At 43.4% G+C, this 20,042-nt stretch overlaps 1 protein-coding gene across 1 annotated transcript in view; it reads left to right on the plus strand.

Annotated features, from left to right (window-relative positions):
- The window catches only part of tnfaip3 (tumor necrosis factor, alpha-induced protein 3), a 28,082-nt gene extending 20,722 nt beyond the window's left edge, over nucleotides 1-7,360 (plus strand). The window contains exons 6-8 of the mRNA XM_059983084.1: nucleotides 1,026-2,074; nucleotides 3,691-3,899; nucleotides 6,316-7,360. Coding sequence (XP_059839067.1) covers nucleotides 1,026-2,074; nucleotides 3,691-3,899; nucleotides 6,316-6,573 — 1,516 coding nt within the window. The 3' untranslated portion in view covers nucleotides 6,574-7,360. The remainder of the gene's footprint in view (nucleotides 1-1,025; nucleotides 2,075-3,690; nucleotides 3,900-6,315) is intronic.
- Nucleotides 7,361-20,042: the final 12,682 nt, after the last annotated feature.

A 20,042-nucleotide genomic window follows, 5' to 3' on the forward strand; every position in this document is an offset into this window, starting at 1 on the left:
TGATCAAATAGGGGTGCATACTCAATGGGCCAAATGGCCTGATGCTGTTCCAATGTCTTATAGTATAATGGTCCTGTCGATACACACTGGGCAACTTAGTGTGAGCGTGATAAGTCGAGCCCGCTGAATAAACAAACATGCAGACTCAAGAGCCCAGGCCCAAAAGAGAATTCTTCCTGTACGTAGGAGGCCCAGTTGATTCACCGCATGATCGATCAGCCACATGCAATCTCACCACAGCTTCTGATTTGGTTCACAAGTGTGTGATTTTTGTTTCTGATGGAGTAAGTGTGGGGCAAGTTTTCACCACGTACTCAGAGAAGGTGGCATCCATTATTAAGGACTCATGTCATCCACGACATGTTCTCTTCTCAGCAATACCATCAAAGAGGAGGTACAGGAACCTGAAGACACACGCTCAACAGTTTAGGAACAGCTTCACCCCTCTGCCATCAGATTTCTGATAGGACAATGTACACTACCTCACCACTTTTTGTTGCACTGTTTATTTATTTTAATTTTTTCATATATATGTTATCCTTACTGTAATTTACAGGTTTTTATTCATTTGTTACGTACCATGTTGTATGATATGGGTGATCATGGTCTTTCCATGACCATGATTGCTCTTTGCATTTTTTTTCCTCAGATTTAGTTTGGCATTGCCTTCTTTTGAGTGGTGTCTTTACACAAGACGGGTGACTTCAGCCAATTCCCAATGCTTTTCAGAGATTGTCTGCCTGGCGTCAGTGGTCGCATAACCACTGTGACTTGTGATCTGCACCTCCTGCTCCCATGGCTTTGGGTGACACTGACTGGGGGGGGCTAGGCAGGTACTGCACCTTGCCCAGGGGTGGCCTGAAGGTTATCGGAGGGAAGGGGCACCTTGCGCCTCCTTTGGTAGAGACGTGCCACTATCCTGCCAAATGTTGTTTCTTTTTATTAAATATCGCAATCTGGTGCTGCTAAACAACCAAGTTCACCAATGATACTAAACCTGATTCTAATTCTTCGTCTTCTTCCAGGCTCGATGAAGGCAATCTCCCTGAAGACTTGAATTTAGTGGAGGATTACTATCAGCTGGTGAACCACGAGTACAAACAGTGGCAGAAGAATCTGCCAGAGAAAAACCGGCCCTTTCACAACCGTGTGCAAATAAATGGCACAGTGTACCAAGGGTCTCTCATAGAGGAAAAATGCTCCACGCAAGGGTGCCTCTTTTACTGTTCTGTGGAGACGAGGCCGTTTTGTCACGAGTGTTTTGAACAGGCCAAGGCCACAAAGGCCGAGGGCAAACTGAAAGGTCAAGTGCAGCAGAAAACGAAGGGGTGCTGCCCCGCTCGGACTGAGCTGGTCGTCGGTGTGACGTCCCCGGATCCCGAGCGCGCGTCGCGGCCTCGCTCAGCACCCCCCACCGCGCCCAGCCTCGCCCTCTTCAGCGAAACAAATGCCATGAAATGCAAGGTTCCCAACTGTCCCTTTACGTTAAACGTCCAGCACAACGGATTGTGCGAACGCTGCTTTAAATCAAGGACCGCGAGGGCGGGCAACGTTCCTGAGAGTCAGATTTCTGAGGCGAACAAACAGTGCCACACGGAGCTCAGTTCGGAGAGGTTGGGTTCTCCACAGGAGAAGGCCAGGACTAAACAAGTTACCGGTGAGCCATCACACCAGGAGTATACCCATTGTAGTCGATGTCTTCAGGATACTGTAACCACAATCAATGGACTGTGTAATATGTGTTTGGTAAAGACATTTCAAGGAATTCATTCGTCTTCGCATGAAGACTCTGGATCTCAGTTTTCCGGGCACGAGAGATCGCATTCAGATCCGAGCCAGGTTGCAAGGAACATAGGCCACACGTCGGCCAACGATCAACACCAGACCCCCAACGTCTGGGGTGCTGCCGCTGGGGCACAGCTGCCGGAGATCACAGCACAAAACCAAGCTGCCCTCGGTCCCGAGGAAGCACACAGGACCCGCCAGTCTTGCAGGAACTCTGGATGCCAGTTCTTTGGAACAAAGGAAAACCATGGTTACTGCACCATTTGCTACGTTGCCTACGGAGAAAACGGTAAGCTGTTTACAGTTCAAAGTTCAAAATAACATTCCGAAGTTTCTGTATATTGTGTCACTTTATGGACATACAGTCAATCTACATAAAAAAAACTTATGTATTTATATTTATTATGTTGTGCTTCTTTTAAGTTATTGCATTCTTTAGTATTTTATATATATATATATATATATATATATGCTGTATCAGATCCACAGTGACAGTTATTTTGTTCTCCTTTACACTTATGTACTGGGAATGACGTTAAATAGTCTTGAATCTTGAACCTTATCAAAGGACGTAAATGCCCCCATATACAACCCTGCAATTCGCTTTCTTGCAGGCTGTCGCAATAGAATCGGTGAAAGCAAAGCCTGACAAGCAGCTAATGCACAAAATAATCTAAGCTCTGCAAATGTAGTAATTTACTGAATTAATAATACTGACAGCATGAGATGTAGAGTCCTTGAAAGTGAGTCCATAGGTTGTGGGAACAGTTCAGTGTTTACTGGGTCCTGATGAGGGTTCTCGGCCTGAAATGTCATCTCTTTATTCCTCTCCATCGATGCTGCCTGACCTGCTGACTTCCTCCAGCATTTTGTGTGTGTGTGTGTGTGTGTTGCTCTTGTTTACGACAGTGATTAAATATTATTTGAGTATGCGTTGGTAGCGCACAAGTGTAACATCTGCTGTGCCTTTATACCATCTGACGTACTGCACTCATTTCCTGTTGGCAGCTTCACTTTCTCTTAAACAAGCAATCCCCGTCCTCCGTCATTAATTAAACATGTATCTCAGATTATGGGGCAGGGAAGTCTTCTGTTTGCTGTTCAGTTGAACTTTAGTGCCACGTTTCTTCAGGTGAAAAAACATCATCAGATTCGAGTCAAAATATGTAATAGAGGGTACCTGATTGCTGTCCTGTTCCGTACATACTCTGCATTGTAGTTGTTCAGTGTGTCCCACTAATAACTAAGTTAGTCTCCAAAAGTTACAGCATTTTTACCTCAAATGTTTCTGAAGACACAAATATTATCAGTACGCAGTGATTGCTTAGGGGTCTTATTTGTTCAGAATGCAACTAACGAGAAAACTTTTTTTTAAAGAAGAATGAGGAGGGATTTCATTGAAATCTATCAAATATTGAAAGCCCTCAATAGAGAGGATGTGGAGAGGATGTCTCCTATAGTGGGTGAATCTAAGATCAGAGGACACAGGTTAAGAATAGAGAGACGTTCATTTAGAATAGAGCTGAGGAATTTCCTTAGTCAGAGGCTGGTGAATCTGCGGAATTCATTGCCACAGACGGTTGTGGAGGCCAAGTCATTGGGTGTATCGGCTGATAGGTTCTTGATTAGTCAGGGCGTAAAAGGTTACGGAGAGAATGGGGTTCAGAGGGCTAATAAATCAGCAATGCTGGAATGGGAGAGCAGACTCAATGGGCTGAATGGCCTAATTCTGCTCCTATGTCTTATGGTCTTAATGTATGTAGTTTCATTTTTCATTTTTAGTTTTTAAATTTGTTTTTTGTTTACTAGGCAGTGAATTGTGCAGTGCTCCTGCTTGTATAAGGCTGTTTAATGCGAGAGTTAAAACAATGTTTAATATACAACTTTCCCTCTTTGTTTTTACAGGTGAAAGCGCTTCAGCTAATCTTTTGCGCCGGAATTCTCACCACCCACCTCAGAATGACCTGAGATTCCAGAATATGCCTCGTTGTCGCGGCCAAGATTGCAGCACATTTGGAAAGAGTCACTTTGAAGGATATTGTCAAAAATGCTTCATAGATACACAATACCAAAGATACAGGGAAGCAACGGGGTCCAAAGACAATCCCAGCACTGTAAGTGGGTGATACTTGCTGCAATTGAATGTAGAACATTAACCTGCACTTTGAAATGATGATTCAGAAGGTGTATTGGTCTTTGTTAGTCAAGGTTTAAGTTCAACAGCTGTGAAGTAATATTGGAGCTTGGGTTTAGTATCACTGACAAATAAGGGCATAAGTTAAAGGTCATTCGGCCCATCAAGTCTACCCTGTCATTTCATCATGGCTGATTCATTTCCCTCACACCCCAATCTCCTGCCTACTCCCTGTAACCCTTCATGCACTCACTAATCAAGAACGTATCAACCTCTGCCTTAAGCATACCCACCACAGATTCACCACCCTCTGGCGAAATAAATTTGTCCTTATCTCTGTTCTAAATGGATGTCCCTCTAGTCTGAAGCTGTGCCCTCTGGTCCTAGACTCCCCCACTCTAAACATCTTCTTCACGTCCACTCTATTTCAATGCTCAGTTTTAATGAGATTCCATCTCATTTTTCTGAATTTCAGTGAGTACAGGCCCAGAGCCGTCAATTGGCCCTCATACTGAAGCCCTTCAATTCGCGGTATCATTCTCGTGAACCTCCTTTGTGCTCTCTCAAATATCATAAAAATAGTTTTGCAATAATGCATCAAATATAAATTAAAATAAGAAATAACAATAAATTCTTATTGTAATGCAATAAAACTCTGGTTAGACCACATTTGGAATATTGTAAACACAAGAGTTCTGCAGATGCCAGAAATCCAGAGCGATACACAGAAAATGCCGGAGGAACTCGACATCCTGAATATTGGAATACTGCGTTCAGTCCTCGTTGCCTCATTGTAGGAGGGATGTGGGAGCTTTAGAGAGGGTGCAGAGGAGATTGACCAGGTTGCTGCCTGGATTAGAGAGCATGTCCTGTGAGGATAGGTTGAGTGAGCTCGGGCTTTTCTCTTCAGAGTGAGGGAGGTTGAGAGGTGACTTGATGGAGGTGTACAAGATGATAAGAGGCACAGATCGAGTGGACAGCCAGAGACCTTTTCCCCAGAGCTAAAATGGCCAATATGAAGGGGCATAATTTAAAGATGGTTGGAGAAAAGTATAGGATATGTTAGAGATGTTTTTTTTTTAATATAGAGAACGGTGGGTGTGTGGGCCACACTGCCAGGGGTGGTAATCGAGGCAGATACATTAGGGACTTTTAAGAAACTCTTAAATGGATGATAGAAAAATGGTGGGCTATGTGTGAGGAAAGGGTTAGATCAATCTTGGTGTAGGTTATACGGTCAGCACAACATTATGGGCCGAAGAGCCTGTGCTGTGCTCTAATGAATTGCATGGCCTCAAGACACTCTTGAATCTTCTGTTGCACATGTCCTTCCTGTCCCTCATCAGATCTCCCTGAGCACACGTCCACCCGACAGACGGTCCTGCTGCCTCAGCCTGTCCAGTATTTGACAACTGATCACATTTACATCTTCACCTCCCCCGCTTTTGACTTCAGTCCTCTTCGTGAAACTGCTTCAACGCAAAGCGCAAGTTCTGACAACATCACTTGAGACCACCACCTTCTACTATGTCTTTAACCCCGGCCTCCTGCCTCATCCGTCTTATCACGGAGGCCCTCATCCATGCCTTTGTCACTCTACACCTGACTATTCCAACCCAATGCTCGGTCTGCTTTGCGTCATTTAAACCTTCGGACCCGGGTTCTCAGTGGTACCGCCCCATTTGAGTGCTTCCCTGGTGCTTGCTGGTGTGTTTTTACCCCTAGTTCCGCAACCTATCAGCATGAAAATTCCTCATTTCTCAAACTCTTCCATTGTTTTCTAATTCCTCCCACTGGACTCTCCCACCACCCACATACTAACATATCTAACTTCAATTTTGGCTGTGGACCAATGCAGGATTTGATATCTCCACAGTCCTTGGCTGTACCTTTACCTGACATTCTGAAATTCTCCCCTAAGTTTCCCCCTCATCTTCCCCTTAAATATTTCACCTTTCACCCTTAACCTATGACCTCTAGTTCTAGTTTCATCCAGCCTCAGTAGAAAAGACTGGTTGCAGTTACCTTATCTATACCCCTCGTAAGTTTGTATACCTCTATCAAATCGCCGCTCATCCTCTTACACTCAACGGAATAAAGTACTAACCTTTCCGTATAACTCAGATCCCGAATTCCCAGCAACATTATAAATTTTATCTGTATTCTTTCAATCTTATTGATATCCTTCCTGTAGGTCGGTGACCAGAACTGCGCACAAGACTCCAAATTAGGCCTCGGCAATGTTGTATTGAACTTCAACATAGCATCCAATACATTTATGAAGGCCAGTGTGCCAAACAGTTTCTTTATGACCCTATCTACCTCCAACACCACTGGTGGTGAGGTGTTTGTGCATTTGTTGTAGTGTTATTTAACTTGTACCTTTGTATCTTCAGCCTGCAGATCACAACGAGTTGAGTAATCAGAGGATTAAATGTGCGAGAAACTCCTGTGATAACATTCTGACATCCAGTGACTATGAACTTTGCCTAAAGTGTCAGCAGGACAACCATGGCACCCCCCGAGATCCCGCCTCCAAACACCCATCAATACTGCGCTGCCACGTCACGGGCTGTGAACATTTCGGCAATGAAAAGTGTAATGGATATTGCAATGAGTGCTATGCTTTTATTTCCAATTACCAGAGAAAATAGATTTCATTGCCAAGCCTGGAGAGAAAGGGCAGTTCTTGTCCAAGAGGACTTGCTGCTTATGGAGCCCTTCATGGGAATTAAAACATCAAATGAAAAGCTTTCTGAAAAACTTAATAAAGTAGTTTGATTTGTAATTTGACATATTTATTATATTAATAAATTCTTTTTACAATTGTATTCTGTTTGAAGTAAAGCATAAATTAGTTTTCATTCCTCCATACTTTATAATAAATAGAATTAATTTTGATTGATTGAAAACTCTAATAATGTTTGCACATGAAAAAGCAACTTTCTAATAAATTATTACTTATTTACAAAGCACGCGCTAACTTTGTCTGCGGCTTGGAATTCGTAGTTATTTGATTTCAAGGGTTGTTCTGCCTTGTTACACAGAATATCTCAAATGTGTTGATACATTAAACTTCATCCTTCCCATTTCCTAATCAATGTTTGTGTCACTAGAATGCTTTATTTAAGTTGTATCAACTGGATGTGGATCATTTTCATGGAAAGAAGCATGGGTCAAACTTTTATCACCTACCCCTGTCCTCGTAAAGGTCACACAAGGCTATCTTGAATTCCGGTCAAAATTTAAACTAAATTTATCATGAAATACATAGACTGTATGTTGCTATATACCACCTAGAGATTCATTTTCTTGCAGGTATTTGCAGGAAAATAAAGAAATACAATAGATTTTATGAAAAACTATATTTAAGAAAGACCGACAACCAATGTGCAAAAGAAGGCAAGTCGTGCAAATAATAAAATAAGTCAATAAACAATACTGAGAACGTGTTTGTAAAGTCTTTGAAAGTGAGTCCATAGGCTGTGTTCGGTGTTGAGATGATTGGAGTTATCCATGCTGGTTTAAGAGCCTGATGGTTGTAGGGTAATAATTGCTCTGAAACCCTGTGGTGTGGGATCTCCTGCCCAATTGTGGTAGCAGGAAGAGGGCATGGTCTGGATGGTGGTGGGGGGGGGGGGGGGGGGGGTGGTCTTTGATAACGGATTGGGCTTCTGATGGAGACGCTCCTTGTAAATGTGCTCAGTGTGCGGGGAGGGTTTTGCCTGTGATTGACGGGGCGATAGACTTTTCCTTACCAGGGGATTGGTGCTTGTATACCAGGCCATGAGAAGACACATCTTCACTAGGATTTGTGCTCAGCATTGCCGAAGGCTGCAGTGCAGCAGTCAGTGCAAGTTATGACGGCGTGGGGTGTGCCGGAGTTCAATTCTGGCGCCATCTGGAAGTCTGTACATTCTCCCCGTGAAGTGTGTGGGATACCTACGGGTACTCCGGTTTCCTCCCACACCGGTTGTTAGGTTAATTGGCCATTATAAGAGAAACCCTGATGATCCTCTCCACACGAGGAATGAATTCTCCCAACAAAGTAATTAGGCTTTGAACTTTGAATATTTTCCCAGGTTTGTATGAAGAGCTGGAAACGATGGAGAAATCATCACCAGCACTACTATTAAGGACGTAAATACTGAAAGGTGCTGAATGAGGGCCAGTAACATCATGAAGGATCCCAGCCACCCTGTTCATGGACAGTTTGTCCCACTCCCATCAGGGAGGAGGCTACGTAGCATCCACACCAGGACCTCCAGACACAAAAACAATTACTTTCCACTAGTAGTAAGGCTGATCAACACCTCAACTCTCTAACCCACCCCACCACTACTTTATCATTTCCCGTCAGAATCGCCTTACATACAGATACTTTATGGCATGTAATCAATCTATGTATATAAGCTATCTTAAGTATTTATATTAATTGTTTTTATTTATTATTGTGTTCTTTATCTTACTTTTTTTGTGTGCTACATTAGATCTGGAGTAGTAATTATTTCATTTTCAATTACACTTGTGTGCTGGAAATGATGTGAAGCAATCTTGAATCAATCAATTGTGTTGTGATTGGTGGGAGACAGTGATAGGAGAGGGTACTCCTTTGAATTGCTCTAACATTTGATGTATTCAAGCCTTGCAGTTAGCAAACTGGTAAGACAGAGTCCTTAAGTTCCCACTACCCCTGTGGCACAATGTATTAACATTCTGAATTAAATATGTGAAATACAGTGGCATTTCAACCGCTTATACAAAATATGAGGGGTGATTGACAAGTTGTGGCCTAAGGTAGAAGGAGTCAGTTTTAGAAACCCTAGCACGTTTATTTTTCACCCTCCCCTAGTGTTGCCACCATGTCCTCGTGGACCTCCTTGGGTGATAAGCCCTTGAGACCGAGGTAGCGGATGACTGCATAAAGGCCGATGTTGTCCATTTTCTCAGACAGTGCTTACTTGTAATTTTCAATTATCTGAAACAGAGATACCACAAAAGTTATTAACTTCAAACTTTCTGCATAATCACTCAGAGTTGAACTGCATGTGCATGTAACGAGAGCTGTATAACTCATCTCCTTCTGCCTTAGGCCACGAACTTATCAATCACCCCATGCTGTGGACCACTTCTGGAGGTCCAAGATGCCGACTTCCACAAAGAAGGATCCGTGTGCTCCACGGTCGCTGGACTCAGTGTGTAAACGTAGGAAAAATAAGTGTGCTAGGTTTTCTAAAATTGACTGCTTCTACCTTAGGTAACGAACTTACCAATCACCCCCTCGTAGTTCATAGATTCAGTTTCATTCCCCCATGTTTTAGTGGGTGCAGCCCATGGTGCACAAACAAGCAATGCCCACGATGTGTACCCTTGGTCAGTGGAATACAGGGGCAGAGATAATAGGTGATTCTTTTTTTACTGAGAGAAGTGACAGCTGCAATAAAATAAAATCCCAAATCTTGAAAATACAGAGCAGATTTCAAAGAGGAATTGTGTTTGGTTCCTGTTGCCTCGTTAAAGAAAGGACATGGAAGCTCTGGAGAGGGTGCAGAGAGATGTACCAGGACGCTGCCTGGGTAAGAGAACGTGCCTAATGAGACCAAGTTGAGTGAGCTGAAGGAGAATGAGAGGCGACTTGATCGAGGTGTACAAGATGACTGTACAAGAGCCAAAGACTTCTTCCCAGGACGGAATGGCTAATACCGGAGGTAAAATTTTAAGGTGATTGGAGGAAAGTACGTGGGGGGGGATTTCAGAGGTAAGTATTTTACACAGAGAATGGCGGGTGTGTGCAGCTTCCTGCCAGGGGCGGTGATAGCAGCAGATACATTAAGGACACTAAAGAAATTTCCGGTCAAGATAGCACCTGCGTACAATGCTCCCATGATTGACATCTTCTGGATAGACCACAAAGCTGTTTATTTCACTTCTTTTACGTATGTCTCTGGAACCGTTAGAGCACGCGATGTACAGGTCGGAGACTGTTGGAGTGATCCAGTGCCTTGCTGTCTCTGAGAGGGTTCCAGGAAGCGAGCACAAGTCTCGAGGCGAAGGAACTATGAGCCTATGCTCGACTCCAATTTGCCGATTAACTCTAGCATTATTCGCTGTTTACAGCAACGAGGAAGATTGGAACGTCAAGGCGAATGCAGAAGGCCAGCAGGAGTTCAGCGCCTTTTGATTGCTGATGGGGTCCCTCTGCTGCTGAAAAAAGAAGCCTGTGAGTGGACTACAGGCCTCTGTATCCTCGTGGTGTCCCTCTCTTCCAATGATGTCGGAGAATGTTAACCCAGGTTCGGCATTTATGGATTTGGACTATGGACTTTTTCAGTTTTATGGTTTTTATATTCTGTTTTATTGCCCGTTCTTTACTTTATGTGTGAGAGGTGGATTTGATGGGTGTTTCGATGAAGGTGTTGCAGGTCTTTCTTTGTGCGGGGAGGGGAGGCTTGTTGTTTCTCTTTGAACTTACGTCCATGGTTTTCTTGGTTTCGTGGCTATCTGGAGAAGATGAATCTCAGAGTTGTGTACTGCAGACGTACTTCGATAATAAATAAACCTATGAAATTATTATAAATTATTATATAGGCACATTCACGATAGAAAGATGGGGGGATATGAGAGAGGGAAGAGTTAGATTGCTCTTAAAATAGGTCATGCAGTCGACACAACATCATGGGTCGAAAGCTCCTACTGTGCTGTGACATTCTATATACAGGAAGGCCACACTTTAAAGAGAGTAGGCAAAGAAAACAATTTTCTCTCCAGGGCTGAAAGGTAGGACATCCTGAATGTGAGAAGGTCATCATAAAAACACAATGGAGAGCCTGGCAGAAATTTCTTCACAGAATTGGCAGAAGACTGTGAAACATGCAAAGAGGGTCAGTGTGAAATCTTATGAACCTGACCCAAAGCAGAGGTTTTAATTACTTAATACAGAGAAAGTTAGAGCATTTCAATTTCTAGTGTTTATAATTTGCGAAGTCTCCTCAAGGGATGCCTCCCCCAAAGAAGTTTACATCATCTCTTCGATGGGGGTTCAGTGAGACCCTCTCTCACCACTCCCCCTCTGTGATCTCTGCTGCCCTCTGACTCTTCGACCGTGTACTCCGCATGTCACCTTCTAGCTGGTCCTCCTTCCTCTCCAGACACCATTTGGTTCCGGCACCTTCCCCCTTTCCTTCCAGTCCTGAAGAAGGGCATTGGCCTGAAACATCGACTGTTTACTCCTCTCCATAGATGCTGCCTGACCTGCTGAGTTCCTCCAGCGTTTTGTGTGTACGCTTTGGACTCCCAACATCTGCAGATTCTCTTGAGACTATAAAGATAAGTTGTTTCTAGATCTTAATGAAATACTCCATGCAAAAGCTTCTTCTGCACAGTCAAGTTTAAAGAAAAATAAACAGTGAGTTGGAACTCATAGGCGAAAGTTAATGCTTCTAAACAAGTCAAGTTAAGTCACTTGTTATTGTCATTTCGACCATAACTGCTAGGACAGTACATAGTAAAAACGAGATGTTTTTCAGGTCAAAAAACTACACTGAACTATGTAAAAACAACACAAAGAAACAACTACACTAGACTACAGACCTACCCAGGACTACATAAAGTGCACAAAACAGTGCAGGCATTACAGTAAATAATAAACAAGACAATAGGCACTGTAGAGGGCAGTAAGTTGGTGTCAGTCCAGGCTCTGGGTATTGAGGAGTCTGATGGCTGGGGAGAAGAAACTGTTACATAGTCTGGTTGTGAGACCCTAAAAGCTTTGGTGCCTTTTCCCAGATGGCAGGAGGGAGAAGAGTTTATATGAGGGATGTGTGGGGTCCTTCATAATGCTGTTTGCTTTGCGGGTGCAGCGTGTAGTGTAAATGTCTGTAACAGCAGGAAGAGAGACCCCAGTAATCTTCTCAGCTGACCTCACTATCCGCTGCAGGGTCTCGCGATCTGAGATGGTGCAATTTCCGAACCAGGCAGTGATGCAGCTGCTCAGGATGCTCTCAGTACAACCTCTGTAGAATGTGATGAGGATGGGGTTGGGAGATGGACTTTCCTCAGCCTTCGCAGAAAGTAGAGACGCTGCTGGGCTTTCTTTGCTATGGAGCTGATGTTGAGGGACCTGGTGAGATCCTCTGCCAGGTGAACAGCAAGAAATTTGGTGCTCTTAACGATCTCTACTGACGAGCTGTCGATGTTCAACAAAATATTACTGGAATAAAATCATTTAAATGTCCTGGAGATGATAACTCTGCCACCTAATATAAACCCAGTTTCCTGTCCTCGAGATGATAACTCCATTAATATAAACCTGGCTGACTGTTCTGGATATGATCACTTCATTTAATATAAACCTGTCTGCCTGTCCTGGAGATGATAACTCCATCTAATATAAAACTAGCTACGTTATTCTTCCAGAGGGAAATCTAGCATTCCAGGGAACCATGCAGTCCTGCCGTTGCAGGTAAATATTTCTTTGGAATGAAACCAGAGGTGTGAATAATGTTCCTGGTGCAGTCCCATTGGTGTTCTGTTTAAGTGGAACAAGGTACCTCTACTCTTGCACTCAAATACATTGATGTCAAACATACAACTTTCTTTCTGAATTAATTACCGTACCAGTAAGTTTCTTTCAGATATTTTCTTGTAATGGCACCTAGGTCTCTCCAAACACACAAAACTTCTAGTCTCACTTTAAATTTCATCTGCCGTGTCTTTCTGTTATCCTGGCTATATTCCCCTAAAATGTCACTGAGATTTCCTTCCTATCTATTCACTATTCCTTCTCTATTCATCCTTCAATCAACTTTATGAAATTGAGGAAGGCATTTCATTAAAATAGTGATCTAATTGGGAAGTTTTAGTTAGTTCGGTTGATGTTACAACATAAAATTGTTTTAGAGTTAGGAGTTGATATGAAAGCTGTAATGTATGGATCTATTTCTTTTAGAGCAATGACCACTCCCTCCCTAGCACTACGTATTGATCTGTTGTGTGTTGTCTACGCATGTGCTGTTGTCCACGCGTGCACATTGTTCTCTCCCTCTCTCTCTCCCTGCAATGTGAATACTCCAGTTAAAGCCATGTCCCATGCGCATGCTTTTATCTAATATTTACGGAGTTGTGCATAGATGCAACAAATTGGCGATGAGAATGAACCTAAGTGTCAGAAAATATCACGAACTGCACCAACAGTTTCGGGACTAAACAGCGAGAGCTAAACAGGATGAGAAAGCCATTACAGGCGCTAGTCAGTGCATAATAACAGTGAAAGACGCACGGAATTTTAAAGGAAAATAATGTGGCTATAGCTTCAGTCAGAAAGTTGACGGATTTGATAGTGCTAATGAGGTCTGGAAGCCATGTATAGAGAGGATTGAATGCTACTGTAACTCAAACACCATGGAGAAGCAAGAGGAAGCCCCTACGCTTCTTAGTTTAATAGGTGAAAGAACATTATCTCTAATGCATCCTAGTAGCCGCTGAAAAGCCAGCAAGCAAGATGTTCAACAAAATTTTACAAAATCACTTGAGCCCTAAATCACTGATAATAGCTGAGAAATTTAGATTTTATGGAAGGAACCAGTCAAAAGATGAGAGCGTTTCTGAAATCATTGCAGGACTGTGCAAACTTTCCCGGTACTGTAACTTTAGATGTGGACTTTCTGATGTTAAGGAACAGGCTTGTGTGAGGCATGCATGGTCAAAGCACTTAGAAGAGGCCACTATTTGAGAGAGACCTAACCTCCGAACAGGCATTGACCATTGCAATATCATTAGAGGCTGCAGCAAAGGATGCACCAGAAGTACAGAAAAGGCTAGAATGGAAAATGCATCAAATGTCCTTGAATGGTGCAAAAAGCCAAAAACATTATCGAAGTGGCATATCCTCCCATGATGCAAATGACTGTTGATTCAAAGACAATGTTTGCAAGAAATGTCACAGAGAGATAAGGCAGACAAAAAGCACAACCAGGTGAAAAGTCTGAAACAAAACTAAGCAAATGCATAAAGTTACTGAATGTAAAACAGAATCAGAGAATATAGAGTCTGACAATGTCATGCCTAGAACTGCTTAGTATTACTGAAGCAGGTCACAAGCGTCTGGTGTAAAAACTGAAAACGGAGCTGGATACAGGGTCAGCTTTGTCTATAATTCCAGAGGCTGATTAGAACAGACGGTTTTCTAAGATACCATTAGAGAAGACCTCAGTGATGCAGACCAAAAAAACTGACTCCCAAAGGCAAACTGAGAGTGAATGTGACATATGGAGGCCAAACACAGCAGTCAGAGCTTCATGTAATGAAAACTGGAGGGCCAGTACATTTTGGACGTGAATGGTGGAGAAAAATCCATCCAGGCTGGCATTCAATTGAAGCTCTCTGTCTCATCACCAGGCAACAGCAGCCCAAATAGTGGCACGAGCCAAACACTGGCAAGGCTGCTTAATGCTAATGAGAAGGTGTTTGAGAAGAGTATTGGTAAATTCAAAGGCATGAAGGGCAGAATTGAGCTGGATGAAAAAAGCTACACCAAGATTCCATAAAGTTCATCCAGTGGGTGCTGAACTGCAGGACTTGGAGGCGTCTGGGGTTCTCTGGAAAGTTGAGTGAAGTGATTGACCCACACCAATTGTTCTGGTGATTCAGTAAGGGAAGCCACAGCTGTTCGCCTTTGTGGGGATTTCAAAGTGAGCATCATCGCAGTGCTGTGTACTGTGCAGTATCCCCTGCCATGAATAGAAGACACTTCTGTATCTTTGGCAGGCTGGGATTTCAAAGACTCACTTGTCACAAGACTATCTGCAAATGGAGATTGAGGAGTCAAGCAGGAAGTTCCTCACTACCAACAATCACAGGGACTGTTCCAGTATAATCATCTCGTCTTTGGCATCACATCAGTTCCAGTAATTTGGCAAAGAGCAATGGACCAACGGCTCCCAGATATCCCAGGAACACAATGTTCCCTTGATGACATCATCGGTACAGACAATAATGATGAAGAGCACCTCCAGAACCTTGGTAAAGTGCTGACCAGGCTGAGTGAGTATGGTTTGTGCACAGAGAGAGAGAAATGTGAGTTTTCCGGAATGAAATCTGACATTGTGGACATGTCATTCACAAACGTGATTTACATAAGCCACAACAGAAGACTGAAGCAGTGCTACAGGCACTGTAAATGTGTCACAACTCGGGTCAAACTTGGACCTTGTAAACTACTACTACTGGTTTCTCCCAAACGTTGCGACAGGGCTGCACCGATTGATCACACTGTTACAGAAAGGGGCAAAGTGGGAATGGTCAGAAAGATGTGAAAAAGCATTCAAGGAAACAAAGAGACTAATAACATCAGATGAACTGCTCACCCATTATGACCCATCGCTGCCCAACAGACTGGCGTGTGATGCATCCCCTGATGGCATTGGAGCCATTTTGTCACACATTATGAAAGATGGATCTGAACACCCGATTGTGTTCGCTTCAAGATTGCTGACGAGTGCAGAACGTAACTATGCACAGATCGACTGAGATGCCCTTAGTCTAGTATGGCGAATAAAGTTCCACCGCTGCCTCTACGGACGGTTACGCTAGTGACAGATCACCAGCCCTTGTGCCCATTTTCAATCCCAGGAAGGGAATTCCGGGGATGACTGCTACCCGGTTACAACGTTGGGCTCTTTTCTTAGGAGCCCACTCTTAGGACATAGAGTTCAAGGGCAACAAACAAACTGCAATGCTGATGGCTTGTCACGTCTTCCACTATTGGCAACTGAAGAAGAAAAGTCTTCAATAGTATTCCACACCACATTGGTGGACCAGGATCCGGTAACAAACTCAGAAATACAAAGGAAACAAGGAATGACCCAACATCGTCAAAAGTCGATGACATCATCATGCAAGGATGCCCAGCTCATGGTAACCCTATGTTTTCAGAGTTCTCAGCGAGACAAGACCAACTGTCGATATGTCAAAAGAACCCTGATGTGTGGATCTTCGTTGTGGTTCCCTCTAAACTGCTCACCAGAGCGTTAGAGAATCTGCATGAAGAACACCAGATGACGAGTCTCGCCTGGATCTATGTGCGGCGGACAGGAATAGATAAACAGATTGAAGTCTTGTCCAAAAGCTGTTCAGGATGCCAAGAAGTTCAAAATGCATCCCCCAATGCCACCGTTATACCTGTGGGAGTGGCCATCATTACTATGACAAAGAGTACATATTGGCTTTGCTGGGCCATTCATGGACTCCATCTTTCTGATTGCTGTGGATACTCATTCGAAGTGGCCGGAAGTTATACCAATGAGGTCAACCACCTCTGCAAAGACTATCTCCGCTCTGAGGACCAACTTCACCAGAAACGGCTTTACCAGAACAAACTGTGAGTGATAACGGACCGCAGTAAGTGTCAGAAGAGCTCAGACTATCCATGATGAAAAATGGCATCAGTCGGCTCCTCGCCACCCGGTAACTTCCCTTTTGTGTATCGGACCTCTGTGCGTCGACAAGACAAGCACCTGCATTGCTGTCCGTGAACAGGGCTCTGACATCTCGCATACACCTCCTAAAACCAGATCTGCGAAGGGAAGTACAGAATAAACTCCTCAGTCCGTTCCCAGGTGAGGCAGCAAGGAGCTTCGAGATTGGACAGGAGGTCCTAGTGCGTGATTACCGGGAAGACAAGTGGAAACCCGGCAGGATAACTACAAGAACTGGCCACTGACGTACACAGCGAATGCAGGATATCAGACCAAATACCGGATGCTCGACTGAAGAACACACTGGAGTCGAATGGATTCAACAAGACAGGCGCATTACAGTCACAGGACTTGCCTCTCAGTGATGATGTCACTGACAGCAATGTGACACCAGAAACCGAGAACGTTGTCCGAGACAATACACCCACCAAACCTGATGCCACTCCACAGGTCCAGAGGTGTGATGAGAATGTTATCATTGCCAAGACACCCGCCAAAACTGGTGCCAACCCACAGGTCCGAAGAAGCTGTTCTGAAAGAAGCACACCACCACCCGAACCTTTAGAACTGTGAAGTTAGTTATGGATTGTTATTGTGAAAACATGTTTATTTAGAATATGGCTTTAAGAAAGGGAAATTGTATGTCTGTACATATATACTTTTATGTTGCATTAATCTAAAGGGGCAGGGAGTGTAATGTATGGATCTATTTCTTTTAGAGCAGTGACCCCCCCCCCCCCACTTAGCACTACATATGGGTCTGTTCTTTGAGCACGCACTGTTATCTCAGGATGAAAGAGTAACGCCTCATGGTCCATCTGAATATCTTCCCACCTGATGGCATGAAAATCGACTTCTCCAACTTCCAGTAATTTATCCCCCACCCTCATCCCTCTTCTTCAATTCCGCACTCTGCCCCCTTTCTGACCTCTTGTCCATCATCTCCCCCTGATGCCCCTCCTCCTTCCCTTTCTCCCATAGTCCACTCTTCTGTCCTATCAGATTCCTTCTTCTTCAGCCCTTTACCTTTTGCATATATCACCTCCTAGCTTCTTACTCAATCCCATTCTCCAGCCTTTACACCATAACCTTTCACACCTTGACTGACCAAGAACCTATCAACTTCTGCTTTAAATATACGCCTGGTCTCCACAACTATCTGTGACAATGATTCACAACCCGCGGGATGAAGAAATTCTTTCCCATCTCTGTTCTAAATGGGCGTCCCTCTATTCTGAGACAGCGCCTTCTGATTCTAGACAACCACCACAGGAAACATCCTTTCCATATCCACCCTATCTAGGCCCTTCAATAATCAATAGGTTACAATGAGATCACCCCCCCCCCCCACACCATTCTCCTAAACTCCAGCAAGTATTGGCCCAGAACCATTAAACACTTCTCTTATGTTAAACTTTTCATTCCTGGAATTATTCTTGTGAACCTCCTCTGGACCATCTCCAAGGCCAGCATATTATTCCTTAGATAATGGACACAAAACTTCTCACAGTATTCCAAGTGCAGAGTGACCAGTGCCTTATAAAGCCTTAGTATCACATACTTGGTCGTATATTGTAGTCCCATCAAAATGAATGCAAGTATTGCATTTGTCTTCCTGTTCACCCACTCAACCGGCAAGTTAACCTTTAGGGAATCCTGCACAAGGACTTCCAAATTCCTTTGCACCTCTGATTTTTGGTTTTTCTCCCCTTTTGGAAAGTAGTCTGTGCTTTTATTCCTTCTCCCGAAGTGCATGACCGTACATTTCCCTACACTGTATTCCATCTGCCACTTCTTTGTCCATTCTCCCAATCTGTCCAAGCCCTTCTGTAGACTCCCTGCTTCTGCAACAATACATATCTCCACCTATCTTTGTATCATCTCCAACTTGGCCATAAAGCCATCAACTCCATCATCCAAATCATTGACATGTAATGTGAAAAGAACCAATTTCAACACCAAAACCTATGAAACACCACTACGCACCCACAGCCAACTAGAATAGGCCTCTTTATTCTGACTCTTTGCCTCCTGATAGTCAGACAATCTTTATCCATGCCAGTATTTTTCCTGTAATATCATTGGTTCTTATCTTGCTGAGCAACCTCGTCTGTGGCACCTTATCAAAGGACTTCTGAAAATCCCAGTCAACAGCATCTACTGGCTCTCTATTGTGTATCTTGCCTGTTATTTCTTCAAAGAATTCAAGCAGATTTGTCACCAAGATTTCCCCTAAAAGAAACCATGCTGACTTTGGCTTATTTTACTATGTGCCTCCAAGTACCCCAAAACCTCATTCTTGACAATCGACTGCAACATCTTCCCAACTACTGAATTCAGGCTAACTGCCGTATAATTTCCTTTTTTTCTGCCTCTCTCCCTTCTTAAAGAGTGGAGTGACATTTGCAAATTTCCGGTCCTCTGGAACCGTTACAGAATCCAGAGATTCTTGAAAGATCACTACTAATGCCTCCACAATATCTTCAGCCACCTCTTTCAGAATCCGTAGGTGTAGTCCATTCTCTACTTGACTTATCTATCTTCAAACCTTTCAGCTTCCCAACCACCTTCTCCTTAGCGATAGCAACCATTTCTGTCCTTAGCCACTCCCCAATTTCTCACATACAGGTGATGTCTTCCACAGTGAAGACTGATGCAGAATATTTATTCATTTTATCCTTATCCCTTCCCTGCAATAAAAACACACACTCTGTCGATATCTATAGTGAGTTTCCTCACTGTCCTGGTTCTGGTGAAGGGTCTTTGACCTGAACTATGAACTTGGGATTTCTTTCCTCCAGTTCCTTCGGGCTTGCTGTCTGTCCTGGGTCTACATAGAATGTAGAAGCAGTTCGACACAAGAATGTTTTGCTGAACCAGTTAAACTAGTAATCAAATTGGCAGCTAAACTAACTCCTTCTGCCTACACAATGTCCATATCCTTCCAATTTCCTCACATTCATGTGCCTGTAAAAACACCTCTGTAAAGTCTCTAATGTGTCTGCCTCTATCATCACACAGGCAGCACATTCTCTGTGTTAAAAAACTTGCCCCTCACATCTCCTTTAAAATCACCCCCTCTCACCTTAAATGCATGCCCTCTGGTATTAGACATCTTCACCCTTGGAAAAAGATACTTTTTCTTTTAATATCAAAAATAGATTGCAAGCGTCTGCACACACAATAAAGAACATCCTCTCATGTAGTTCTTTTGTCAAGTATCTTAAATCCTCGTGCTCTGTTGAGAGTACGTTGCTTATTCTTACCCTTACAGAATGCATTATCATTTTAAACCGCTGCTGACTGGAGGTCGGTCCAAACTCTTCACTAAGCCTTCATCTTGATCACTATTCGTACTGTTCATTAAAGTACCTCTTCCTCATGACATTCATGTAAACCTCACCGTCAAGACCTCTGCAACTCATGTTCTCAATTTTATTGCCTGTTTACTTATTAATTTGGTTTTTTTCAGTATTTTTATAATCTGTTGTCTTTTGTAAATTGGCTGTTTGTCCACCATTGTGTGTATGTGGTCTTTTGCTGTGTTTCTTTGGATTTACAGTGGATGCCTGCAAGAAAATGAATGTCGAGGTAGTATATGGTGGCATATATGCACTTAGATAATAAATGTTGAACTTTGAACCTTTTAT

Source organism: Hypanus sabinus, chromosome 10, assembly GCF_030144855.1.
Source record: "Hypanus sabinus isolate sHypSab1 chromosome 10, sHypSab1.hap1, whole genome shotgun sequence".
NCBI classification, from domain to species: domain Eukaryota; kingdom Metazoa; phylum Chordata; class Chondrichthyes; order Myliobatiformes; family Dasyatidae; genus Hypanus; species Hypanus sabinus.